The sequence below is a fragment of the Coptis chinensis genome, chromosome 5 (assembly GCF_015680905.1).
Source record: "Coptis chinensis isolate HL-2020 chromosome 5, ASM1568090v1, whole genome shotgun sequence".
Lineage (NCBI taxonomy): Eukaryota > Viridiplantae > Streptophyta > Magnoliopsida > Ranunculales > Ranunculaceae > Coptis > Coptis chinensis.
The window spans coordinates 677,348-704,863 of NC_141460.1; the positions used below are offsets into that span (position 1 = coordinate 677,348).

At 37.6% G+C, this 27,516-nt stretch overlaps 2 protein-coding genes across 2 annotated transcripts; one reads left to right on the forward strand and one right to left on the reverse strand.

The window, feature by feature from the left end:
* Positions 1-15,337: 15,337 nt before the first annotated feature.
* On the reverse strand, positions 15,338-19,022 carry LOC147496183 (protein kinase family protein / C-type lectin domain-containing protein). The gene is made up of 3 exons (XM_086559186.1): positions 18,794-19,022; positions 17,972-18,533; positions 15,338-16,112 (listed from the first exon to the last, which is right to left on the reverse strand). The coding sequence occupies exons 1-3, from the start codon at positions 18,894-18,896 to the stop codon at positions 15,506-15,508; spliced, it is 1,272 nt and encodes a 423-aa protein (XP_086415312.1). The 5' UTR covers positions 18,897-19,022; the 3' UTR covers positions 15,338-15,505.
* A 4,460-nt stretch (positions 19,023-23,482) lies between these two features.
* LOC147496184 (classical AGP protein) lies at positions 23,483-27,289 on the forward strand. The gene is made up of 5 exons (XM_086559192.1): positions 23,483-23,680; positions 26,029-26,140; positions 26,434-26,505; positions 26,589-26,797; positions 26,977-27,289. Exons 1-5 carry the CDS (start codon positions 23,568-23,570, stop codon positions 27,083-27,085), a joined length of 615 nt encoding a protein of 204 aa, XP_086415318.1. The 5' UTR covers positions 23,483-23,567; the 3' UTR covers positions 27,086-27,289.
* Positions 27,290-27,516: the final 227 nt, after the last annotated feature.

The window sequence follows — 27,516 nt, forward strand, 5'->3', positions numbered from 1 at the left end:
GTGAAGTTGAGGCTTTGTGACTTCAGATTGGTGTGATGTACCTACCACATTATGTCCCAACCAGTAGAGCACAACACGTTGATTCTGTTTCAAAGAGCGTTGAAGAACCATGTGATGTGTATTTTCGACGCGTCGCCATGAGATACGGTAGCTAGCAAGAAAGTTTTTATGAATCGAATGATGACTCTTGAAACAAGGGACTCACGGGTTTTTATTGGGATTTGAAGTATGTCGGAGATCATTTCCTTATTCAATTCCAATCGTTGTCCATAGGCATTGAAGTAGAATTTTCCATCTTCATATCCGCTAAATTGGTAGAACATCAAAACCAATTCGGGAATAACTAGCTCTTTGAATGATATAGAAGAGAGCCCATCCATCCGCGACGTATGATTTCGGTGTCAAAATAAGGAGAAAACTGGCCTTCTTGAAGTTTTTAGGTAGTCTTTTCTGCCGTTATTTTTTCTTGGTTGAGCCATTCTTGAGGGAAGGATAGTGAAAATTGTATGAATAAGAATGGCTTAAAAGAAGAGATTTTATAGGCAATCTATGAGGCTATACCAATCTCGAGTCCAAGTGTATTTAATGACCCATGTGATTATGAATAAAGGCATCATAGGGAATCCACAAGTAAGTCTTTGTCATGTCGGATATCCAAATACAATTAATGAGATGGTTTAATGTTTAGAAAATACGGATGAAAGTTTCACGGGGTAGTTAAACTTACACGTAATTTCAGGAATGATGATCATAACTTCGGTAATAGAATATGGATAGAATAATCGAAATGCATGTGTGACAAGTGTTATGTGTACCTTGAAGCGTCTTGCGATTTTCTCTCGAACACCTTGTGTATCCATTAATTATTTTGGTGAGTTTTGGATGGCCTTTCTTTGTTATGGTTTGTTTATTTATTTACTTATTATTATTATTATTATTATTATTATTATTATATATATATATATATATATATATATATATATATATATATATATATATATATATATATATATTAGAGAGGAAAAGACAACTAATATACACAAATATTTAATCTTAAACTTCTCCATTTAATCGTAATCCGCACAAATGTGTAAGAATTATTTAACACACCATACTAATATACAAAAAAAAAAAAAAAAAAAAAAAAAAAAAAAAAAAAAAAAAAACGGTTACATAGATCTAGATGTTCGGATCATGTTGTGCATGAGTGACAAGAGAATAATGATAAACACTGTTATCACAATTAATGTGATAGCCCATTCAAGATTGCTCCTTTTCCCATCGCTCTATTTTATTCATTATGTTCAAGAAATTGAAAATTTGTGAAGAAGAATGTGTGAAGAGTGAGAGAAGGGAATGAGTGAAAGTGGAAAGGAGAGTTGTATTTATAACTTGATTTCTGACCATTGGGCATCTGACCGTTTGGATCAATCCGTTGGGTTCTGACCGTTGGGCTTTGAGAGTAGGCCCAATGAATCAAGGAGCAAACTCATATTTTTGAAAGTACTATATTCGCGATAACATAAATAATTTCTCATTCAAACCGTCGGAGATACAAAATTATGAGAAATCAACCGATATATAATAATTTAGCACTAAAAAATAAAAATGCAATGCATAGGGGAATAAATGACATAGTCATTTCTAAACCAAAGGAAATAAGCAGCCTATCGTGAATCCTCCCAGGGTTAGCGAAGATGAACCCGGTTTTACGCCTTCGCCACGAACTTAACTTCAGCCGAACCGAGAAATGACCGGGTCGAAATGTGGCCTATAGATTGTAGCAACCGATCTTGGAATTCTTTGCTGATTTGCCATCATCATTCTCCGGAATTGGCCTTGGCGATTTCTCATTTTTCTTTGCGGAAGTCATTCGGGAAGTAATCATCTCTTCTGGCGAAGAAACATCCCTGCGCGATACTAGAATTCATGTTCCTCAAGGCATCCATAGGAGTATTGATTCGGTGCATGGTATCTTCATTAAAACATCCGGTGGTGAAGGAGGGAGGAGGTATGCGTTATCATGCTCAATGTCATCTCTAGCTACTTGGGTCCCAATGGTCTAAAACACAAGTCACAAAAATTCCAAAATTCTCGAAAGACCTTGTTTCAATGAAAGGAGTAGCGATGGAACCCTAAGTTAAGCATAAGCCGAAAGTAACAAGTACGCAAGAAGAGGAGCTGACCCGCTTGACGCGGTCGTGAAGAATATGGCCCGTGAAATGGACCATACGAAAGTGTGCTTCCTCTCCTGTAGGATCCACGGCAGTGCAAGAAAGTCTTGTTCACGCCGACGTCTTTGAAGTTCCAATGACGTTATCGCCCGACCATCGAGTGACGGCTAATTGGTTACGCGTCGGCGAATCTTTGGTACACCTTGATTCGAGCGATGTTGTACTCCCCTCGAGAAGCGTGTCAAACATCAAATCCCTCGTGGTCGGATACTCGACAATAATGGTCGGGCTATCGAGTTAATCGAACCGCGCGGTGATTCGAAATCAACTTCTTCAATTGTGAGTTCACGTTCCAACCCATCCGCCGTAATCCAAAATTCGTCACCCCGGAAACCTCCATTGTTGTAAAATTTCAACACCAATTCTTCGGAATATTGAGCTGGAATTCGATGCAATAGATATTCCCACTCTCTACTAGCAATTTCCTCATCGAAAAATGGGTGAAACATCCCGGAATTGAAGAGATTTGTGAAATTTCTCTCAATTGTGATTCTCTTTCGTGCTGCCATAGCGCGTTGTAGATTAACTTTTGATGGTGCAAATAGCAAGAGGAGGTGGAGGAGGTGGTGCTGGAGGAAGGGGGTTGAGGTTGGTGGAGTTTGGCCCGCGTGTGCGGGTCGAATTCACTGGTGGTAGGCCGCGCACGCGAGTGGATTGTGGGGGGACCAAGATCCAATTTTGTGGAAGAAGAAATGAGGGGTGGGACGCGGTGGGTGCCCGTGGGCTTTGTACCGGGTTTTGTTTTTGGTCGGTCAAAATTTTGGCCCAAGTACAAATGAATTACAGAAATTTCCCTTATGTCCCGAAATGTTCAAATTTCAAACGTGGAAATTGATTCGTTTCAACTCCAAATTGAACGGATGAGATATCAAAACGATCGGCATTAAAAATGACATCCACTAGAATATGAAAAAAATCACATTCAAATTTTTTTTTTTTTTTTTAACAATCTTTGGTTTTATTTATACTTTTATATACAAATGTACAAGTCGAGAAGAACGTGTCAACAACACGACGGAAATCCAAATAAAACAACACATCATAACAGCTTTTAACTCGAAGGCAACTTTCTTTCATGTCGGCTCTGGCTTAACCCAATCCAGCCCGGATGGCTTAACCTTTATGTTTGGGGGCCTAGGGTTCGGGGCGGTACCATCCCCGACCAATGTGCAATGGTCTAATAATAATATTACCCTTAGTACATATGGTATAGCCTCAAACCGCCCCAAAACAAATCACATAGAAAACTGAACGGGTTGGTTCGGTGGAATCCATTGCCCGCGACGAACTAGGAAATGTCCGATGGTGCATATCACGACTCTCTTTGGGCACCATGCCGGTGCTAATAAAACAAAACGAGTATATACATATTGAGTCTTTTACGCCGGATCCTCAAGACGAATGTGAGTCGTTTAACGCCGATCCTCAAGACGAATGTGAGTCTTTTAACGTCAGATCCTCAAGACGAATCCCAACCTGTTGGAGCAACGGGACGACGACGAAGTTTATCCTGTTGAGCTGGTGTCAGACAATAATATACCTTATACCGGCTCATCTCGGATAAAAGATCAAGACCTGGACAGAAAGGAGTTTGACAGTTCATACACCACCCCATCTTTTTTGCTTGTCGCTTTCAAGCAAAAGTACTACGACCATTACCAATTCGAGATGGGTGAGATTTGGACCAAATGATGAGTTGGAGTTTGCGAGGAAGAAAATAGAAAAGGGAGGAGAAAGAAGGAGTTGAAATTTTGGTACCCATTGTTTTCCTCGAGGCACGCGTTTTTCGATTATCGAAGACATTTATACTCGGTTCTGAAATAGAGTTTTGTGGACTAAGGTTCCGGCTTTGCAACCAACCACACACTCTAGGGATTTTTAGAAAAGAAAATAGAAGAGGGCCGGCTACCTTAATGGCATACTTTTTCTGTTTAAATACATGGAAAGAAGTACACCAAATGAATCTATTAGTCCCGGTAGATTTGGATCATTTAGAAGAGTCTATTCGACATCCGGAGCGCAACTCATGATAATGTTTAAAGGCGTTGGCCATTTACTTGAAATTCGCTACCATCATTTACGTTTTTCACGAGATAGCCCCATAAGGGGTGACAGCAGAGACCAGTGAAAGGACCAGACCATCGAAGTTTTTAATTTTCTGGAAAAATGTGTAATCTTGAGTTGTACATCAAAACTTTTTGACCGACTTTGAACTCTTTTCGCAATATGTGCTTGTCATGCACTCTTTTCATGTTGGCTTTATAGGATTTCGAGAGATCATAGGCATCACTCCGAATTTCCTCAAGCTCATTTAACTGTAATTTTCTCTTTTTGCCTGCCACGTTAGTGTTATAATTGAGGCTTTTGATGGCCCATAGAGCACGGTGCTCAAGTTCAACCGGCAGATGACAAGGTTTTCCAAAAATGAGGCGATACGGAGACATCCCTATAGGTGTCTTAAAAGTCGCTCGTATGCCCACAAGGCATCGATAATCGTAGAGACCCGATCTTTCCTAGATGGATTGACGCTTTTTCCAAAATGGATTTTATTTCTCGATTAGAGACTTCTACTTGACCAATCGGTTTGAGGATGATACGGAGTTGCCACTTTGTGCGTGACTCCATATTTCTTTACTAATGATTCAAAAAATTTATTGCAGAAATGTTTTCCCCCGTCACTAATTATAGCTTTTGGAACACCAAATCGAGAGAAAATATTTTCTTTTACGAACAAAACGACCGTTTTATGATCGTTAGCACGCGACATGCCAATGCCTCAATCCATTTTGACACATAGTCAACTGCTACAAGTATGTATAGGAAGCCATGAGAATTTGGAAATGGACCCATGAAGTCGATGCCCCATACATCAAAGATTTCCACAATTAGAATGGGATTTAAGGGCATCATATTGCGTTGAGTAATGCGACCTAACTGCTGGCAGCGATTGCATGCTTTGCAATGCTCATGTGCATCTCTAAACAGTGTTGGCCAATAAAAAAACCACATTGTAGAACCTTGGCCGCAGTTTTCTTACCACTAAAATGACCACCACAAGATTGTTCATGGCGGAAGGATAACACATCGTTTGTGTTCCGGTCGGAATGCAACGGCGGATTAGTTTGTCCGAACAATACTTAAAGAGGTAGGGATCATCCCGAAATAGAATTTCACAGTGGATAAAAACTTTTTCCGGTCATTATGAGACCAAGATAAAGGAACTTCCTCGGTAACTAAGTAATTTACTATGTCCGCATACCAAGGGGACGAAAAAATAGAGTACAAGTGTTCATCCGGGAAGGAATCACGGATAGGTTCGAAGATCGATATCAACATCATCGACAAGTCTTGACAAATGGTGCGCAACCACATTTTCGCTACCTTTTTATCTCTAATTTCGAGAGTAAACTCTTGCAAAAGGAGAATCCATCGGATCAACCTTTGTTTTGCATCTTTTTTCGCTAATAGATAACGGCGTGCGCATGATGATCGTGTAGACAATAGTTGGAGAACCCATTAGGTAAGGGCGAAACTTATCTAACGATATACAACTGGCGAAACTCTTTTCGGTGGTGGTATAGTTACGTTGAGCTTCATTAAGGGTTTTTCGCGATAGTAAATGACAACCGGCTTATCTTCTCGGCGTTGCCCTAGTACAGCTCTAATAGTAGAGTAAATTTCGCGTCACACATTAATTCAAAAGGTTCGGACCAATCGGTGGTTGAATTATGGGAGCGGTAGTTAATGCGGTTTTTAATACCTCAAAGGCTTGTTTGCAACTGAAACTGAAATCAAAAGTGGCATCTTTAAGCAGGAGATTGGTTAAAGGTCTAGCAACCTTTAAGAAATCTTGAATAAATCTCCTATAGAAACCTGCGTGTCCTAAGAATGCGCGAATGTCTCGAACTGTTTTTGGTATAGGAAGTGAAGCAATTTTTTCTATCTTAGCTTTGTCGACTTCGATTCCGTCCTTTGAAACGATATGTCCTAAAACTATTCCTTTAGTAACCATGAAATGACATTTTTCCCAATTAAGAACAAGGTTTTTCTCTTCACAACATGTAAAGACATTTTCAAGATTTGATAGGCGACTATCGAAAAGAATCTCCATAAATTGAGAAGTCGTCCATGAATACTTCCATAAACCGTTCAACCATATCACTGAAAATATGAAGCATGCAGCGTTGAAAAGTACCAGGTGCATTGCAAAGGCCAAAAGGCATTCGTCTATATGCAAATGTACCAAATGGACAAGTGAACGTTGTCTTTTCTTGATCAGCAGGGTCGATGACTATCTAAAAATAACCTGAATAACCATCAAGAAAGTAGTAATAGGCATGACCGGCTAAACGTTCGAGCATCTGATCGATGAATGGAAGTGGAAAGTGATCCTTACGAGTGACGGCATTAAGTTTGCGATAGTCAATGCATATTCGCCATTTTACTAGAATACGAGCGGAAATGCATTCATCTTTATCATTTCGCACAACTGTAATGCCAGATTTCTTTGGAACCACGGTGCGGGACTCACCCAAACACTATCGAGATAGGGTAAATAACACCCCGATCTAGTAATTTTAACACTTCCTCCCCGACCACATCTTTCATGGTAGGGTTTAGGCGTACGCTATGGTTCACGCGACGTCTTAGCATTTTCTTCAGTGTATCGCGATGGGTGCACACATTAGGTTCAATGCCTTTAATGTCATCGAGGGACCATCCAATAGCAGAACGATGTTGTTGAATGACATTAATTAAACGAGCTTCATGATCGTCAGTTAATTGTGAAGAAATAATAACTGGGTGACGACCATCGCGATCAAGTCATGCGTATTTTAATTCCGAAGGAAGTGGTTTTAATTCAGGGGGGGCGGAGTGGGTATTAAAGATTCTTGAGGAAGGTCATCATCCATGTAGTAAACAGATTGATGATCATCCAAGTTACTTGACATCACTGTTGTAGGGTCAAATAATGGTACTGACTCTAATAACTCATTTACTTCTTGTGTGTAATCATCGTCCTCAAATTCAGATTCGCTAAAGGAAAGAAATTGGTACACTTCATCTTCAGGAAAAGAGTTTGTGAAATACTCTTGAATGAATTTATCAATCTGTTGACCTCACCATCAATGTCGCTCGGAAGTTGTTTCATCAACTTGAACACATTCACCTCGACCGAAAAGATTTCGAAGGACATGGTCATGGAACCATCTCAACAGCAGTTAATAAGAGCATTAGCGATGGCGAGGAACGGACGCCCTAAGATGATCGGAATGGAATCACATGCAACTTCGTATCCAAAATAACAAAGTCTACGGGATAGAAGAAATCTTGGACTTTTACAAGGACGCTTTCCACAATTCCTTTTGGATACTTTATGGAACGATCATTAACCTGTAGAGTCATGGTGGTAGGTTTCAGCTCATGAAGACCTAGTTGTTTAAATAAATAATATGGAAGTAAGTTCACACTAGCTCCTAGGTCTAGTAGTGCAAAGAGCGCGTGTATTTGTCACCTAAGGTGCATGGAACCGATTTGGTCTACCGTGGTCCTTGTATTTTACTATACCATTGTGTTCGGTGATGGAGGGAAATTGTTCAAATGAGGAACATTAGTTCTCCTTTTGTGGTGCACATATCTTTCAGAAATTTTGCATGTTTTGGTAATAATTTTAAAGGCATCGAGAAAAGGTAAGTTGATTGTTAAATTTTGAAAAGTCTCTCGAATTTCAAACCAAAATTCTCATCAGGTTTATTCTTTGCCAAAGCCGCGGGAAATGGTGCCTTAGGGCTGAATTTGGCAAAAAGGGTCTACTTGCTTGTTTCCTACATTCGAGGTGTTGACTCTGTTGAATCGGGGAATCTTCCGTAGGTTCATTATTAGAAATAGATTCCTTAGAACCTTCTTTTTCTTTTGGTTGATCATCCGGCATAATGATCGATTGTCTACAGTTTTTCGGATCGTAGAGTAGTGATTGCATGCACCTCACCTTGGTTGGGGGTGCTTGTACAGGGGCATCGCATTGGAGTTCAAAGGTGTGGTTTTTTGGTTTAGGGTTTGGAACCGCTTGCAATGCAGGAAACACGCCTTCGACTCTTTTCTTGCGCCAACTCTTTGAAGTGATTGTTGGATAGACGCGTTAAAATTTGAGACTGTTGGTTCATGTAAGCCAAGAAAGTCTCATTTGTCCTATCCGTAATGGTTGGCTATAAGTTGTGCAACAGGTAGTAGTTCTCGATTATTGCTTAGAAGTTGTTGATTATAATTGGGATCCGGATTAAATTTGGAACAAGGTGCGGTTGGTTTGATAATTAGCATTGGAATTATTTGGAAATTGACCTTGTTGGTATTGTTGATTATTTCCTTGGCGGTATGGAATAAAATTGTTGGTAGGCTTAACAGTGGATTAAGCTTAAACACCGGAGGAGCCCCCATTTGTTGGTTATTTTGGGTAAAGTTTAAATTCGGATGTTGTCTCCACGGTGCATTGGGAATGTTGAATGCACATGCCTCCTCCGATTGTTGAGTAGGGAAGCATATAACAAGGGACAATATGCATCGGGATGGTCGGGACTAAGACAAAGGACACGCGGGCGATGTCAACGCGTTCATGACCGGTTTTGGTAGTTGATCGTTTACTTGAACCGCAAGGGCATCTACTTTTAGTTAGGGATTCTATCAAATTTTTATTTGGGATCGGGTTTTACCTCAAAAATAGATGTGGCCTTTGTAACATTGTCCTTTGATGACCTAGGCGACTCGGTGTTACCCATGTGTGTACCCTTTTTCGCTTGTTTTTCAAGAAAAGTATAAGCCGGTAGCTCCTTTGTCCATGAAGCAACCGCCATTCATTATATCAAGAGTTTCTTTTGATGATCGAAAAGACCATTAAAGAATGAACGAACAAGGGACTTTTTCCGGTTGGTGATGAGGACATTCTAACGGAAGATCGATAAAACGACTCCATGCTTCTGTAAAGGATTCATGAGGATTTTGACGAAAGAATTGAATTTTCTGAAGCATTTCAGTTGTTTTTTTCTGAGTGTAAAACTGAAGCATGAAAGCCTGAACTAGTTTATTCCATGTGTCTATGGATTGTGATTGTTGTCCCGCTAGCCGATTGACGCTTTTTCCACTAAAGTGAATGGAAACAAATGGGAAGCAAGAGTTGTTCCTTAGAGGCTGGCTTTGGATGATGAAATGTTGTTACCACTTGTTGAAGCTCACGAAGATGATTGTACGGTTTTTCGTGCTCCAAACCATGATATATTGGTAACAAACCGAAAACGTTTGGTGGGATATGAAAATCACCGACAATGTCCTCAAGTTTGATCTGCGGGGAAGAAGGTCCTTTCCTGTAATGCAAGATAGAAGTCCGAGAGGGGCTTCTCGGCTGGTGGAGGATCGTCGGCCATAATGACGAAGTTGATGGTGATGAAGGATTGTGATGAAGGTAATTAGCGAAGAAGAACAATTTTTAGGTGAGAACTTACGAATTGCTTATCGTATTTTTTTCGACGATAGGTATGTTCAATTTCTTTAGTGGAACCAAACCTTAATCTCATGCAAGCGAAGGAATTTAGTAGGACTCGAATTTTATTATTATCTTAAGCATTATAGTTTAACAACATATGCCTAAGTTTTGGTGCTAACGTTAGCGATGAAGCTAGGAATATGTGCATAAACCAACAAGTACCAGTCACAAAGAGAGATATGAGGGAGGCTTTCCTTGCAAGTACGGTTCTAATTAAGTAACCTCAATCTTTCAAGTTTCCTAGACACCATTGGAATATGATTTAAGATTTATGGAATTAAAATTTATGCAAAGGTGGTATTAATTTTAATTTAATTTAATTTAATTTTTTTATTTTTTTAATTTTTTAATTTTTATTTATTTTTAATTTTTATTATTATTTTTTTTTTTTAAGATTTATGCAAGGGTTAAAATACAAACATGCAAATCACGATCTACTCATACAATACTAAGTGCGAGGAGCATGTGAAGATACTCTACTCATACGTATAGCTATACGAATAGACAAGCTTGTGTCATCGATAAATATTTCCATACGTACAGGCAAATATACATCAGTAATAATGATATGTGCGCTAATTTGTAAATCGATATTACGTAAAAGCGATATATCATCAATGATGCTTAATTTGAATCACTCATGCATTATCTAAATACATTAGCATACGAATATAGTATACATACGCAGAATAGACGACAAAACTAAACATGCAAAGTATTATACCTAAACTAAAATACGACTCTTGTATTGCATAATAAATCGATTTCGACAATACTCATTGAGATTGCGAATGTCCTATAGAGAGCAGCTTTACCCCATAGGGTTTAGAAACAACTTACCCAACTCAGATTTTAACCCTCGTTGGAATGTTCTCCTCTTTCTTGACAAAATCGACTTATTAGACAATACCGCGGTAATGCATTATCGAGAAATATCAAACATGTAACAAGAAACATTTATCGTAGAAAGACATATACCCATGCAAAACAATTACCATTAATATGTAAATATACATTAATATGCGGATCATGTCCAAGTAATCGATATAAATATTTACCGGTATCTTAACTTGATTCATACATAATTCAAGGCTAAAACTTAAATAATAATCCATAAATATTTCCTAATACTATATACATGGCATACATGCAGAAAAACATAATAAAAAAATTACAATAATATGAAAATTGGAACAGAAGCTTCGGCGTTTTCACCCTCGAACTCAAAACAAACGTTTCAATTCGTCGACAGCGATTAATCCCAAAGGATTATCGAATTTTTCAGTGAGGGCCAGATATTTAGGCACGGAAATGGATAAAGGTAGATCGGGGAGATCTTTGGTGGTTGAGCAGAGCAACAACTGAAGAAATTCACCCGCGGACGCTGGTCCCACTCGCTTCTACGCGACTCCAACCGCAAGACGCGTGTCCAAGAATTCGAGAATACTTTCAAATTTTCTCGAAGTCTTATAATGCCTGTATTTATCTTTTCCCAGTCCTAACTTTTTGGTACCGAAAGTGGAGCGAATTTTTTTAGATTACAGTCTATCGCGAGGCAAAAATACGAAAAAACAACAAAAAAACGTAAACGAACGAAAAGGAAAGGAAGGAAGAGAATGGGGGTTCCCCCTTGATGCAACTTCCGATCTTTAGCACAAGTTCTATGGCTTTAGAACAGCAGCGGCGCCATTTGATATATGCTTGTTACTACTACTTAGAGTTTTGAACTCTCTAAATTGATGCAAAAGCACTCAAAGTTCCTTACTCACGATCTTCGTTTCATAAAGTTTGAATAAGGATTCGAACTAACCTAAAGTTTAGAACAACTACAAATTGGATGTTACAATTAAGGGAACTAAGGAGTAAGGTTATAATATTTAAGCTTGGATTTCCTTCCTACACAAACATTAAGAAAGACATTAAAGTTGAAAACATGCACTTAATACCAAAATAGAGATTTGAAGAAAATGTGGAGAGTTAATCCTCCTCATGTGAACTATCATTAGTTGTTGATTTGAAAAGGTTATTTGATCCTTCCTAGACTCATAGACAAGCCCCCTAATGGAAGAAAAGATTTGATCCCTAGCATGTATGGCTCACTTAAGAGCTCACACATGCTAGCAAGTGGAACTAAACAATGACTTATCTCTAAGCTCATTGTTTTGATTCTTAACTAGACACTACACCAACTATCATTTTGGGATAGGGTGTAGAGCTAGTTGTTCTTCCTAACAACCTATCAAACAAACAAAAATTGATTTACCCTCACATGAGTTGGATTAACTCCCCAAAGGGGAAGTTAGCTCATGATCCTTGGGACAAGGATTTATAAACTAAAAAAAACACAAAAGAAAGAGAGAGAGAGAGAGAGAGAGAGAGAGAGAGAGAGAAGAGAAAGCTAAACAATCAAACTCACTTCTATTTAATTTTCTAGAAGAAACAAGTGTTCCTCCATTAAAACTATTACAAGCTTTCTAATAAAAACTAAAAACTAACTTAACATTTCTTTCACTAAGGAACTAAAATAATGCCATGTGAGGGAAAATAAGTCAAGGGAGTAAATGGAGTGTCCCCACCCTTGTCTAATTTCTTCTCCATTTGAGAGAAATCTCATTTCCTCCCACGTGAATTATCAAACCACATTAATGAATTTTTATCCACCACATTAAAACAAAGTGACATCTTTTTTTTTTTTTTTTTTCACTATTAACACCTAATCTAATTTATTACATGCAAGGTGTCAACTTTGCACCAATAATTTGTTATCTTTGTCTTGACATGCTCCATGATTGATGACTCATCCAATCTTGTGTCCCCGCGATAGTGGGTCCATGCGATCCGATCGAGGCGGTGATGCGGTATTTTTAAAGGTGTTACAATTTCCGCCTATGTGTAGAGTTCATCGCCTCGATTGTCCGAAAGCATCTCGTGGGTCGCATTCGAGTCCCCGGTCGAGAGGTAGGAGCTTTGGAAGTTTGATGCTTCGTGTGGATTTGGGAGAATTCAGATATCGCGCGTTCCTCGTGCTTTATTTCAGGTTTAACCAATATTTCCATGTTTACCGCAAATACCGCAAAAGTATGAAAACATATTTATTTCATGATTATTAAACACATAATTAACCAAATTTATATGTCTCGATGGGGTTTCATAATACACTTTTGGGTGCTTATCAGTACTCATAAGAGTAGTATCAACTTTTATTGACCACAAGATACCAAAACAAAGAGTTTCCAATAGTAATATATATCCGACTTACTCGCCATTATGCAAGGAAGAAGATCCTAGTTGGGAAGCAGAAGCGAGATTACGTGTAGAACACGGAGAATGATGACACATATTTTCGGCACCAGAATGTGCTGCAAACAATTGTCTGACAAATTGCCTATCATTTAGACGTTGTAAAATCGCTGTCTCATCATCGATGACATTTTGACCTTTGTCGATCTGGCGAGACGGGGTCAATATAGAATGTTGGGAACCTCTGAAAACATTGTCTGTAGTGGATGAAAAAATAACACTTACCACTTCAGAAACGCTATGCAATCGTAAAGTTCTTTCCCTCTCTCTACGCGCACGTTGAGCCAGTGCATATCAATTGGGTCGATCAATTATGTTTGAACGATTGACCATCACGACTTGATGTAGGCCTTGATGGTTTTCGTCACAATTAATATATTTTTGAGAATGTAAGTCAATCTCAGACGTACTCACAGGAGTAGTATTAACTTATCTGAAATTCAAAATAGAGATACCAATGAGGTTTTAATCACCATAAAATAACAATATGAAAAGTTTATAGGAGTAATATTAGACTTACTGGTTGCTTTGCAAGGGAGATGATCCAAGTTGGAGGCCGAAGGTAAAACTACCGTCGGTACTGGAGAAGCGTGGTGCCAATCTGCGCAGGTAGAAGTTAATGGTGACAATTGATTGCCAAATTGCATATCATTTGTACACTATGATATCATCATGGGATCATGTGTGGAACCTCCTGAAACATAGTTTGTAACTTATGAAGGAACAAAAGTTCCAATTGGAGAAGTGAGCTGCAATCGCAAAGCTCGTTCCCTTTCTCTACGCGCACGTTGAGCTAGTTCATATCGATTTGGTCGTTCAATAACGGAAGAACGATTTACGATGACGACATCAAGCGGCAGTGGATGTTCTGTTGTTGGGCATAATGTTGGAGTTACCATCTTCTCTGCTCTTTCACGTCATATTTGCAATTGGGCTATTCTACTATGACAAAGCTGCGCCGAAATAGAACCACGAGGAATCTATAGTAGACGTAGCTTTAAAAGCAGTATGATTTTATTTCACCTGAGTTGAAGTTATACAAAGGAAAACTAAGTTTTGATAGTGGGTTGACCTCAATTTGTGTGATTGTTTGAATCAGCATACTAAAAGCAAATATAAGGTTATATTAGATATACATTGGAAGTTAGACTGTATGTTGAGACGAAAACAATAAGGATTAAATCATAAATGAACATTGAGTAGGGGAATCTTATCACCGCCCGCCCGACCGTTTGCATTACCTTATACCTGAAACTCAATAAAGCTGTTATCTTGAAATCAAAAAACCAAGCAAGCGAAAACATTGTCATATACTAAATCTGTTAAATCCATTCTGTCTGAACTCAAAAAATTCTTAAAAAAGTAACTAACCTTGTATCTTCAATGGAAGACATCATCACAAAACAACACTGACCATCGTTGAGGCAATCAATTTTTTTTGGCTTCTCTATGTAAACAACCAACCTATGCAAATAATTTCAACAAATAGTTTTTCTACTTTCATTTCTGGAACTATGCAATGGAAGACATCATCACAAAACAACATTGACCATCGTTGAGGCAATCAAATAATTTTGGTTTCTCTATGTAAACCACCCACCTATGCAACCAACCTATGTAAATAATTTCAATAAATAGTTTTTCTACTAACTTTCAATAAACACTGACAACCGACCTATGCAAATAGTTTTTCTACTAACTTTCATTTCTGGAACTATGCATTGTGTATAGAATGCACGAAATGTGGCTCAAAACAGAACCCTGTGCATTGAAGAGATATTATTTGTTTTCTTTACTGGGAAGACCATGGTGTCCATGGAGTTGATACGGATGGGAGTTGTTGTATGCTTCGCATTGAGAAATAATTTCTTTATATATTACTGACTGTTGGATGATCTAACATTTGTTGCACAGTACTTTCTTTATAGATTAGTAACTGTGTTCTGATCTGACATTTGTTGCACAGTGAAAATCATGTTGTGTTTTTTATAGATATATATGGGGGTCATATCTGAAAATATATGTCCCACCAAATTTCGCTCATTCAAATATGTCTAACCTAATCAAATGTTATTATGAAATCGGAAAATTATAGACCGTTAGATAAATGTCCAAAATTGAACACTAGTTTTCGTAAGATTGGACACATCCAAATAGGATGAAATTTTGTAGGCATGCTATCAATTGTGAGAATATCATATCTACAAACCACGTCCGTGGGCAGTATTTGGCCCCTAACACTATACAATCAAAATTAACTCTGCGAGCGTGTATGAGTGGAGTGTATCATTGAAGGGGCCAAAGATCCTATTTATAATGCAACATACGACTAAGGGCCATATAAGAATTACATCTTATAAGGGGAAGCAGCTAAGCATTACATCTTGAGAACTAAAATAAAATACTGGAAATAGTTTTCAAATTATAATTGAAAATCTTAGATAATATTGACCTCTACTAACTGCAAAGCAGATATCGGAGACTGAGAGGCAGTACTTGCACTTAAACCACCACCACCAACACTTGTTGCCTTCTCAGAAACAGCAGTTTTTAGTCCCAAATGCTGTAGTTGGTGTACAACATGGGACATTCTTGGCCTCACAGATGGGACATGTTGGGTGCAAGCATATACAAGGTCCACCACCTTCTGAATGATCCCAAGTTCAGGAACATCTGAAATTAGTGGATCCAACAGATCCAAGTAGCGATGAGACTGCACCAATGGCGTAGCCCATTCAAAGATACTTTGCCAACCCACAGAATCAACCGACTGGCTGGGCCTGCACCCACTGACAATTTCAAGTAGCAGCACACCGAAGCTATAAACATCACTTTTTGTAGTAAGTTCATTTCTGTAAACAAATTCTGGAGCAAGGTAGCCATATGTAGCAGCCACCACTGTTCTTTCGTGCATCACTTCCCATGGCACAAACTTTGAGAGGCCCACCCCCATTAGATGTGCACCAAATTCTTCATCTAGCAGAACATTGCTGGCACGGATGTCCCTGTGCACCACATGTGGCTTCACTTTGTCATGCAGAAACCTGTTTCAGGAGGGCAGGAAATACACATAAACAGCACATAAACATGTTTCCTTAACATAGGCTGTGTGTTCTAACTTAAGTATTGAAGCGATTATAAAAGAACCATCTAGCACACTTTGATCATGTCTTTCTCTGAGTAGATCCATCAGGAGTAACCATGTTTTGGATTTCTTGATATCAAATCATATTTAATCCCCTAGTTCACACTATGTTTGGGTGACATCTGGAGAAACACTTGCTTTCCGAATGAACTCGAAACTTATAAGGTGGATGCAATACTGGGCTGGTTGCACAAAACAGCTCAAATGTTTATAGTTTACCTTCAAGAGTAGAAAAACAAAATTATGTACCACAAAAAGTCTTTAAGAACGTATAAAGGACATACAACAGTAGGCACATGCATGTATACTGTCAGCAGATATAACTCTCCTTTGATAAAAGGATGCCCATTTAGACACTTCTCGAGGCACAACCTTTTAGATTGGACGTTGGGGTATGCGGAACTCCTTTTAGAAAGTATAAAAATTTATTTTGGTAAACAATGAGAAAAGGGAAACTAAAAGAACCAGTAACTACATAAATCTCAGTCTCTAACCTCAATTCTCCTTTCATCCAATGTTTCCTACAACATTAGTGCCAAGCATTGGGCTCGGAATCTACAACCTTTTGAAATTTAGAATTTGAGTGGTTTATTGGAATATTTCATGTAAAGTTATGAAGGATACGCCCCTACACATCCTAAAATAGACTCAAAAGTGGACCTACACAAGAAATTAATGTTTTTCTTTTTTTTATTTGTTATTTTTATTTTCATCTGTTATTTTTTTTTCGGGGAACAAAAAATCGTCTCATTTGAATATTTCTAACCATGCCAAAATATGAGTTTAAGTGTGTGTGTGTGTGATGTAATTTGATTGGCAGACGCAAACAGTCAACAAAACACGAATTAATTGGATAGAACCCTAATTTTGAAGTTAGTGAGAAACGGGTACTGGGGTAAAACTCTTCAAGTCGCTACTTTTCTTCTCAAAACACAAACATTAACCAACATAACTTCATTAGAATCCCTCTTATTTATAGACTCTAGATTTCCCATCTAACAAGAATCCTAAAGAAACTAGGAAACTAGAATCCGACTATAATTAGTTTACCTGGACACTCGGCAAAATCATTACTAAAAAAATCAATAGTATTTTAGACAACAACAATAATAAAATCCGACGGCCACGAGAAGCCGAGAACTGTAACCTTGCCTTAGTTGTGTTGTCTATCAAAATCTTAGAAAAAGAAAACAACCCGCAGAAGAGAACCTAGGAATTAAGAGTATTAGGTACTTTTTGAGTTATTTCATTTTATAAGGATTTACTATGTTTTTGTAGTAGAAATGAGCTCTCTCAATTGTGGAGGCTATCTTACTTTACTCTGTTTGTATGATCCATCTTTGTTTCAATAAGATTCTCTTTATCAAAGAAAAGAAAGGCCTTGTAATATCTTACATGCCTACATGGCATGAAGAAGAGAGAGAAACTAGCTGGATTTCACAAAATTGATGCCTAAAGGAGCATACAAGGTCAGGAGGCTAGACTGGCCAGTTCATCCCTGAAAGTCACCCTTCCACCTCTAACTAGAACTTAAATTCCCAATAGAAATAGCATGTGATTGTTCAGCTTGACTATCTGAATGTTGACAATACCAAGTAAAAAACACATGTTTTATATAGAAAAAAAAAAAGAACAAGATAAAAGAGATGGCAAAGCTACTATTAAGCATTTGAACAGAAGAAAGAAATGACTAAATAGAATTTCACATGCAGAACTATCAGTTCATCTATTACAAAAAAGGTTAAAGTTTTTACGTACGCAATTCCTTGAGCAAGGGTGGTGGCAACTTGTATTCTCATCGACCAGTTCAAGCTTCTAGCTCCCCTCGGAATGTGATGTAGCCATCTGTCCAAGGGACCATTGGCAAAAAACTCATAAACTATATAACGATCCCCGTGATCATAGCAACACCCTTTTAAGGCCACCAAATTAGGATGATGAAGTCTTGCAACTCTTCCAATTTCAGAATAGAATTCCTTCTTTCTTTGAAAATTTGACCTCTTCAACCTCTTAATTGCTACCCTTGATCCATCAAGCAGAAGTCCACTATATGTACCACCTGTCTTGGCATCTCCTACAAGCCGGTTTCCTTCACTAAAATTCTTTGTAATAGCCCGCAGTTCCTCCTTGGTGAAGATCTTCCACGACGGTGGTACTAATAAAGATGTGGATGGATTAGATACTTTGTGTGACCTTCTCCTTCGTTTGCTGCGCTTATGTGCAAGGAGCCATATCACAACAGCCAATGTTGTACAAAGGATCAATAGACTAACGACTGCAAGTATGATAAGATACTCTTTCTTACGGTGATAAGTAGTCTCTGGAGAGAAAACAGGGATGAGAAGAGGGATAAAAAGGATTAGCATAAAAAAATCCAACAAATCAAACACACACACAAAATCATTCAAGGAAGTTCCAATATACTGTTGCAACGTAAAGAAAGAAGGTATTTGATGGGGCAGGCCATTCAAAATTATTTAGTTGCAAAAATATATCGCAAGAACAACCAGCTTCCAATTCAAGTATTGCAGAATAGTATTTTGTTGGCAGTTATTAATGAATAATAATAGAAGCACTGACCATTTTGTTGTGCCCTAGCAGAGGCTAAGGAGATCGCCATCACGAGAAGACGAAATGCCAAGGCCGACCAGCAGTAGTAGCTGTTGAGGAGCACCACTCTCATTCTCACTCTCAATTATTATTTTCTGGTTCGTCTCTTTACTACTCAACCCCACTAGACCCGCCAGTTACATATGGCTAACTGATTTTCGTTTCCAACTAATAACTACTTTTTATTGTTTATTATTTTATGGTGATGATTACTACTATTCGTTGCTAAACTTCAACCAAACTTTCAGGTTCGGTACTTACTATCCGCTCAGCTCCGGCCCAACGACAAAGCCCAATAATAATAGTTTCGACCGGCTTTAAGGAAACCAAGGGCAATCTTCATTAATAAATTTCAATTTTATGACAAATTTTCATTAATAATTTCGGCTCAAGGACAAACCATCCAAACGATTTACACAGTTTTCTTACCCTATCCTATGTAAATTTAAATTTTCAATCTCATAATATTTTACATATGTACATTTACACGTGAAAATTTAAATTTACACATTATTTTTCGCAATGAAGTCTGTAAAATTATATTTACATAGTTGTCTTGTGTAAAATTTTAATTTACATTGCTGACGTTAGCTCGTATTTTTTCTTTAAATCTGTAATTAAAATTCATGGTGGATTTGAGGGGAATTTTTTTAGAAATTTGGGCTCTCAATCCAATTACTTGTTCCTACAATGTGGGCCTTTGCAATTCCGACAAAATTCTGCCTCTATTTGGCTTTAGGCTTGCACAGATTATGAGGCCATATTGCTAGGCGGAACCAAAACCAACTCGTCTACTTCTTTAGCAATGCATGATCGTTATAGAGAGTAAAAATAGAGATAGAGAGTGAAATATGTTGACTTTAAATTTACACTTTATCGACTTTTAGCTACACTTTACTTTTAGCTCTATTTTTAAGCCTACTTTATTGACTTTATTTTCTACTTTATTGACTTTAACACTACTTTTAAAGGGATAGAGAGCCATTGGACTGCCTTACTACTTTGTAAAAGTGGCGGTGTCATGGTAGCACTCTGTAAGAGCATGTCCCTTTATTGGCATGCTAAAAAGGTGTCACGTCACATATTTGGCACTTTTACCATGCAAGCCAAATTTGGCAATGCCCAAAAACAATAAAACCAATTCAATAAGTATTTTTTTAGCATTTTGTGGAATCGGTGGACTTAAATTTTATCTTCTTTCACTACTCACTTTAAAGTGAATAGTGACAAACGGTACAATTTATGCCGTTTGTGCATTTATCTCCTGGAACTTATTTTTAGCAGTTGCTAAACAATGCCACAGATTTCGCTGGGTTTATCACACCAGCCAAATTTAGGAGCCTTCTAGCATTCCCATTAGAATGGTCATTAGAGCATTCTCAATGCAAATAACAACTTGTTATCTCCACATAGGCACAACATAAGACTATTTCCCCTTATAGCTACCTTGTTGGTGAAAAGCTATTAGGCATTGCCCAATGCAAAAATGAGTTTAAATTTCAAACAGAATATTTCATTCCGTCTGACTGTATTTTACACCGAGACAGAATGAAACATCCCGTTTGGTATTTTAGACCAAGACGGATTGAAACATTCCATCCCCTCAATCAAATTTAGCATACTCCAAACAAACGAGTCTACTTCATCCTCTCCACCCCTATTACGATTTTCTAAGAGCGAGGGTTGTTGGTAGGGTGAGGGTGGGGGTGGAAGGGATTCTTGACTGTGCGGGGTTACCAACATATGGGATTGGATCTGGTGTGAGGTGGGCATGAAGTGCTTTGTTTGTTGCTTTGTAGTTTGCCATTAATAATGAGCGATATATATCAACTATTGTTGTTAGGATTCTGGTTGGAAAGAGATGGGTTAGATGATTTTTTAAAAATCACCCACATGACGACGCCAAATGTAAATACCAAAATGAGTCCTTTTAGGACTCACTATAATATTACACCAAATGGTATTATAATACAATTGAGTTAATATGTAGGAAATGGTGGGGGAGGTTTTGGGTGTTTAGTAATGGCTACTCTTCTTGGTAGAAGATGCCTACATACGTATCTTGTTAAGGAGGATGACCTGAAATCAAGCCAATATAGTTTTAAGGTTGGCTTTTATAGATTTAATTTGGTGTAAAGGTTTTGGTTATGATGATAAACGATGGGTTCTGATTGAGGGTTTGGCTAAATAGTATGGACTGGTATAACTGAATAATATGGTTGGTGGATTGCTTTGAGCATGGTGGAGGAGTGGTGGCACGAAGATGTCAGTTGGTTAAAGATGATGGTTCATACGTTATGTGTGTGGGGAAGGAGAATACTTTGGTTGGTGGTTGAGGCGTTGTTGAATGTGATGTCTTAGGTCGTTCGGATGAATGTGGCATTAGTAGAATGGTGTGGTTTATACAACGTAATACTTGGAATGTACTTACTTCGGCTATCTGGTTGAGATGTATTCCGTTAGTAGAGTAGTAAGATGTTGTACCTTAATATAGCTCGGTTGTCTGATCGAGGTATCTTATGTGAGTAGAGTGGTACTGAGTATAAGATGGTGTACCTGAATGTAGCTCGGTTGTCTGATCGATCGAGGTATCTTATGTGAGTAGAGCGATGTTGTGTATAGGGTGCAATGCATGCATTATGCTGGTGTGCTGCTGGTTTGTCTTCCACGTGTCATCCCGTGGCTGGTTTCTAAATGTTGGATAAATATAGAGTAATACTACACTTACATAGGAAAAAAGACACAGTGATGTGGCATGTTGCAGTGGTGAAAAGAAGGGCCAAAAATATATTTTCACTTACTCAAAACACTTATTCTCTTTCCATTCTTATTTTGTCATTCACATATTTTCTTCATAGCAAACCATCCATTCCATTGATTTTTTATGGTACAACATTGGTGTTGCAATGGTTTTTATGATGCAACATTGATGTTGAAATGATGTTTCTCGATGCAACATTCACGTTGCAGTGATTTTTATGATGTAACATTGATGTTGCAGTGATATTTCTCGGTGCAATATTGATGTTGTAGTAGTTTTCATAGTGCAACATTGATGTTGCAGTGGTATTTCTCGATGCAACATTGATGTTGCAGTGGTGGTTTTTCATAGTGCAACATTAATGTTGCAGTGCAACGTTAGTGTGTCGGTCAATTGTGTCAAATTCTCTGTATTAGTGTAGAATTATTGATAAATATATGCCCTTACATTCTTTTAGAATTAGGAATGGGATGTACGAGGATTGTTAAGGGGTAGGACCACTCTAACCCATGTACATACAAAAACCGGTAACTTAGTATTGTTTCAACCTTATATAGTACATACTATTATTAAATAAATTAATAAAAAAATTATGAACAAATCAATATCTCCTTTCTTCTTTCTTTCCCATTCTCACTTCTCATCAGCAAAACAAATCGGCACAATCGAAAGGAAAAAAAAAAAACGAAATTGAAAAGGCACCCTAACATGAAATACCAACACACACAAAACAAATTGTACTCATTAAAATAGACGGAGAGATTGGTTGAACTAAATTGACTGAAGTATTAATTAGTGGGGTTTTCTTTTCCTATTTATTTTTTTGATTGGTAATTATGTTTTAAATGAGATCAGTAACTCTTGCTGGCGGAACCACTACAAAATGTGTGGACTAGCCTGTTTTTAAAGAGATCAGTAACTCAATTATCTGTTTTAAAACCCCAGACCTCTGGTATCATCACCCAAAGGTTTTACCAATTAAGCTAGAAGGCACCTACGTACTATATACTATGAGTACACAAATAATTCCTTACTTCTTACTCTACAAGGCAGAAGATAAAAATAAATATGAAAAATAATCATATCTTGTCGTGTTGTAAACCCAATTAAATAGTTTCGCTACCATTTTGAATTTGGAAAACACAATAAATTTAATTGAACAAAATATTATAGACAAAATGTTTATGCCTATATTGTCCTCTAAATTAAAAATCTTCAATCTTATTTATTTACATAAAAAACACTTAAAGAAAACAATATAAATATTGAGATATCAAATTTATTTATCTTTATGATCGAGCTCGGGTTGTTCGGGTTTTTTGATGTCTCAACCCAAGCCCAACCCAAATTAAAGTCGGGTTTTTACTATCCAATCCCAACCCAGTGAAATCCAATCCAAGCTTGTTAAAATGTGGGTTTTAGCCCGTCGGGCTTGGCCCAGATCGGGTGGTCAGGAGTGCCACGCGTTACCAGTCCAGAACATAGTACAAAATATCCCGATATATCACAATATTTGGGGATATCTATCCATATTTCAGAAAAAGATATTTAAATATCACGATATGTTTAGAGATATATACGACTGCAAATATCAGTTATATTTCGATAATATTTGTGATATTTGTGAAATTTATGAGTATTTGGCGATATTTGGTGATATTTTGTATATATAACAATTTTATTTAATATTTACTATTATATTTCAAATAAATATAAATAATGTATCATGATATATCAATAAATATCCACAATATTCACGATATTTGTTGATATTTTAGATATATCTACGATATTTGCATGTGAAACAATGCCAAATATTCCCAAAAAAGAGAATATATCCACGATACATATCCAGAAATTGAATATCGATAAATACCCATATCCTGATATTTTGTACTATTGTCCATAATATTGCGGGCAACACCACCGACCCCAAGGGCAATATAAAAGTGAGAATTTTTGTTGTTGAGAGAAAAAGAAAAGATGGCGGTGAACCCTCAACTATTGTCACCAAACGGGATGCCGGTGGCTTTTGTGAGCGAGATGTTCGTCTTGGCCAGAGATGGCGTCGAATTTCAGATCGACAAGATCCCCGGGTCAGTCAGTCGCTCACTCACTCTTATTATTAAGTAATAATTGACGATTCAATTTGGTATTACTTTTTTTTGCTCCTACCCTTTTGTTATTAGACAGACAGATTAAAAAGTTTCATTTCTCGAGTGCACACACTTGTGAGTGAATATAATGATTTCAAATTCCCTTTTATCAATATTGTCGCATCTACTCATATAGTCTCCATTCCAACTACATTTCTAGGACGTCCTTCGTGTCTTATGAAAATGCGTTCAATTAGAAAAACAAAGCATATATCAGTAAGTGAGACTGATTGATTGGTCAAAAGGCTCATCTAATTACTAGAAAACGGTGACTTAGGTTGCGATGATAAATATTAAAACTTCGAAAAACTTCTATTAACAGATGAAGGAGAAGATGATGGAGAGAGATTTAAAGATGGAGAGTAATCAGTTGATTTGGGAGGAAAGAAAGATATAGTGGTTGGGGAGTTTTGGCCTAATTGAATTGGGTGGAAAGAAGAAAGTGACAGGGAGAAGGTTAGAAAGGACAAAAAGTGTTACATTCAACTTTTTGAATGCAGACAAGCATTGTAAATTTGGTCCCCTAATCCCAAGAGGCCTCCTAACGTCGGTCAGTTATTGTTTCACACGTTTCTTCCTATCTTATATATGGAAATGTTCACAAACGCATATTATAAAGCTTTCTTTTTTAGAGCTTTACAAAACATAACTTTACATTGGACGAGTTTCCAGATTTGTTCATTTTTACACTGCTACCAAACAGAGCCTATAACGTTAAATTGATTATTTTTAAATTTGTTATTTTTTGTGTTTGGGTGAAATTTGTACACAATTTTTCCCAACTTATTTTCCCTAGCATTTGTCTTTCCATTTGATTTGTTTATTTGTTTGGTTGCATCAAACATAGTGTGGATGACCAAAACAAGTTAGCGGGGATTCTTTTGGCATGACTAGTGGTGGTTAATGATTATTTGCTAGTTGTGGTGGTGGTAGTTTTAGCATTGGTGCATGTGGTGGTGCTGTTGGTTGCTTTGGTTGTGATGTTAGTATCAAGGAAGATTAGGCAAGATTTGGTTGGTTATTTGCTTTGCTTGTTTTGGTTGGGACTGATCGTATAGAGCTAATAAAAAAAGGAGAAGGTTAGGCAGAAGCCCACACACCACACATCTGGTTACGGAAAAGGGAAGAGAAAGAAGAGGGGGTTTACAATATTAAATCCTTGAGTTGACTCAACCAAAACGTGCCACATGTGTGACCCCTGGATGCCAAAAGCGTCGTTGGTGTGATCTTGGTGATATTCATACGGGGTGGATACGATGGGGTCGGCGCCCATAGTGCGTTGCTGAGATGCTGGACTGCCACTTGGCCTCTTTCGTTTTAAAGTTGAATAACACAACAGAAGTGGTCCTAAATATCCCCAAGCATCCCATATATTAAAAACACCTTATAATCATAACTTTTTACACAGAGAACTGAGTTCGATGTTTTAAGAGATTACGTTTTTCTGTTTTTGTTTTTAGGGTTTCCATGAACAACCCTAGTTCTCATGTTAATTGATGTTTTCAAGAAGTTCTTGCTTACATTGGGACTAGCACATTACTTTGTTGAAGTTGAGATATGGTCCACGTACTTGCAGAAGCAAAGTTAGGTAATGACTTTTGTACAAGGCACTATGAACATGTTGGTAATGAATGATATGCCAGAGATATAGTCTTGACTGATCATATTGAAGAAATTAGAAGACAAAAGGTATTATAATGAATGTGGAAGAGAGTGGGGCTTGGAACATGACAAAAAACTGGAAGTGAATAGATTTTTTCTGTAAAATAACAAAAAATTTACACAATCAAACTTTTTCAGGGGTGCATTTATTAATACGTGAAAATTACATGGCGATCAGTAGGATTTCTTATACTTCTGTGAAAAAAAATACTTTTTTGATTATTGCTACAAGCTGAATCTTTTACAAGTCTGCTTATCACAATTCTCTTAAGCACTTTAAGACTATGGATTTCGTCGCCAAGGTGTCATCTTACAGAAACAAATACATGCAAACAGAGTTGGTGCGGTAGAGAATAGGGAGTCAATTGAAACAAGAGGAAGAAAGAATAATATTTGAAGAACAAAAAGAAAAAGGCTCTCTAAAGGTATTGAAAATGGACCACAAAAAAAAATTTAAATCTGAAAAATGTCTAAATTGAATGAATGCTTGTTGAATGTATTTTGTGCAATGCCTGAACATGATTTTACCAAAAAAGTTATGGTGTGTGAGTTTTCTGTGTAGGGATTGTTGTGGGTAATATGATATTGGTGAGTGGCTCATCTGTGTATCTTTTGTTTCTATTCAGGACTCATGGTGGTCATATCAAAGCTAAGGGAACAATCTACTTGTCAAACATACGTATGGTCTTCGTTGCAAGTAAACCAGTGGGGAACTTTGCAGCCTTTGATATGCCCTTGGTAGTGACTTGTTGATTCATTCCATTATATTACCTTTCGGATTAAAACATGATGCACATTGTTTTAAAAACTAAATATTGTTGAGGAACTGATGTATGTTTATGTATACACAAAGAGAGCTGATATGTGTGTATGTATACACAGAGAAGTTCCTTTACAACATGCTATGTGACATTTTAGCATATGACCAAAGGGTCTATATGTATCAAGGTTTTTGAGATATTAGAAGATGTGCTTTTCTCTCATCTTAGTGGTTAATGTTCTATATTGATTGATGTTCCTTATATGACCAGCTCTATGTTCACGACGAAAAGTTTAACCAGCCAATTTTCTATTGCAATAATATATCTGGTCTAGTGGAGCCGGTGAGTATATCAGTTTATTGGGTGATAATTGATTGGTGTTTTCTGTAAAATTTAGAGGTCATGGTGTGTGCCGAATGATGCAGGTTGTACCAGAAGGCCAGCACAGAGCCCTTTACTCCACTCACTCCTTCAAGATACTCTTTAAAGAAGGAGGCTGTGGAACCTTTGTTCCACTATTTTTCAATCTTATTACTTCTGTGAGGCAATATTCTCAGGCTGCTCCTGAAGCAGTTTCTCACGTGGATCCTTTACAAGCGTCCCAAACTCCAGTTGATGAAATGATGAGACATGCGTGAGTGCTCTCTCTCTCTCTGCAATGATTTAATTTCTCGATTAGGGTGGAATCTTTTATGTTAGATTATAGTATGGCCCAAGAGTAGCCACCAGGATTTATTGAAGTTGGATTGCTCTCATCGTCTGAAAGAAAAACAACAATAAAAGTAATAACTATGCTGACCATTCTCTGTGCAGATATGTCGATCCAAATGATCCAACAAGAATCTTCTTACAACAACCCATACCGGAGTCTCAGTTGAGGCGGAGATCGTACCAGCCCCATTCCGTGGAGCAGTCCCTATGATATGGTTGTACTTATATGAAGAAGTTAACGTGTAAAATGACTGACCACATGGAATATTGGCCAGAAGTGATGAATGAGGAAAAATGATCTGAATAAGTTACTACTAGTTATGCTTGCTTTACTGAGTACATATTTCAAGTGGATTAGAGGATGAATTTTTTTCATGGTTTATCCATTACTTATCAAACCCTTTGTTGAATTTTACTATCTGCTTGATGGTCTCACTGTTTGAACACTGATGAATGGCAAATGAAATCTGGTGCCTTGTATAGAGAGTGGAGGTTCTGATTGCTTCTGTCTAGAGTAGTCTACGTGTTCTTGCCAACAAAAGTTATGTGGTCCATTCTTGGTCGTTTCTTTCTTCAAGGTTGAGCCGTGTCTATCTTTTGAATTTCTCAATGGTGGTTGTTTTTTTGGGTAGAAGCGTACCT

Bases quoted from the DNA above. Each gene is read 5' to 3' on its own strand.
- LOC147496183 (XM_086559186.1), bottom strand. From the start codon at position 18,896: ATGAGAGTGGTGCTCCTCAACAGCTACTACTGCTGGTCGGCCTTGGCA. The intron at 18,534-18,793 runs GTCAGTGCTTCT...TTTTCTCTCCAG, and splicing joins TGCTAGGGCACAACAAAATG to AGACTACTTATCACCGTAAG. The intron at 16,113-17,971 runs GTACGTAAAAAC...CTCCTGAAACAG, and splicing joins ACCCTTGCTCAAGGAATTGC to GTTTCTGCATGACAAAGTGA.
- LOC147496184 (XM_086559192.1), top strand. From the start codon at position 23,568: ATGGCGGTGAACCCTCAACTATTGTCACCAAACGGGATGCCGGTGGCT. The intron at 23,681-26,028 runs GTCAGTCAGTCG...GTTTCTATTCAG, and splicing joins CAGATCGACAAGATCCCCGG to GACTCATGGTGGTCATATCA. The intron at 26,141-26,433 runs GTAGTGACTTGT...TTATATGACCAG, and splicing joins CAGCCTTTGATATGCCCTTG to CTCTATGTTCACGACGAAAA.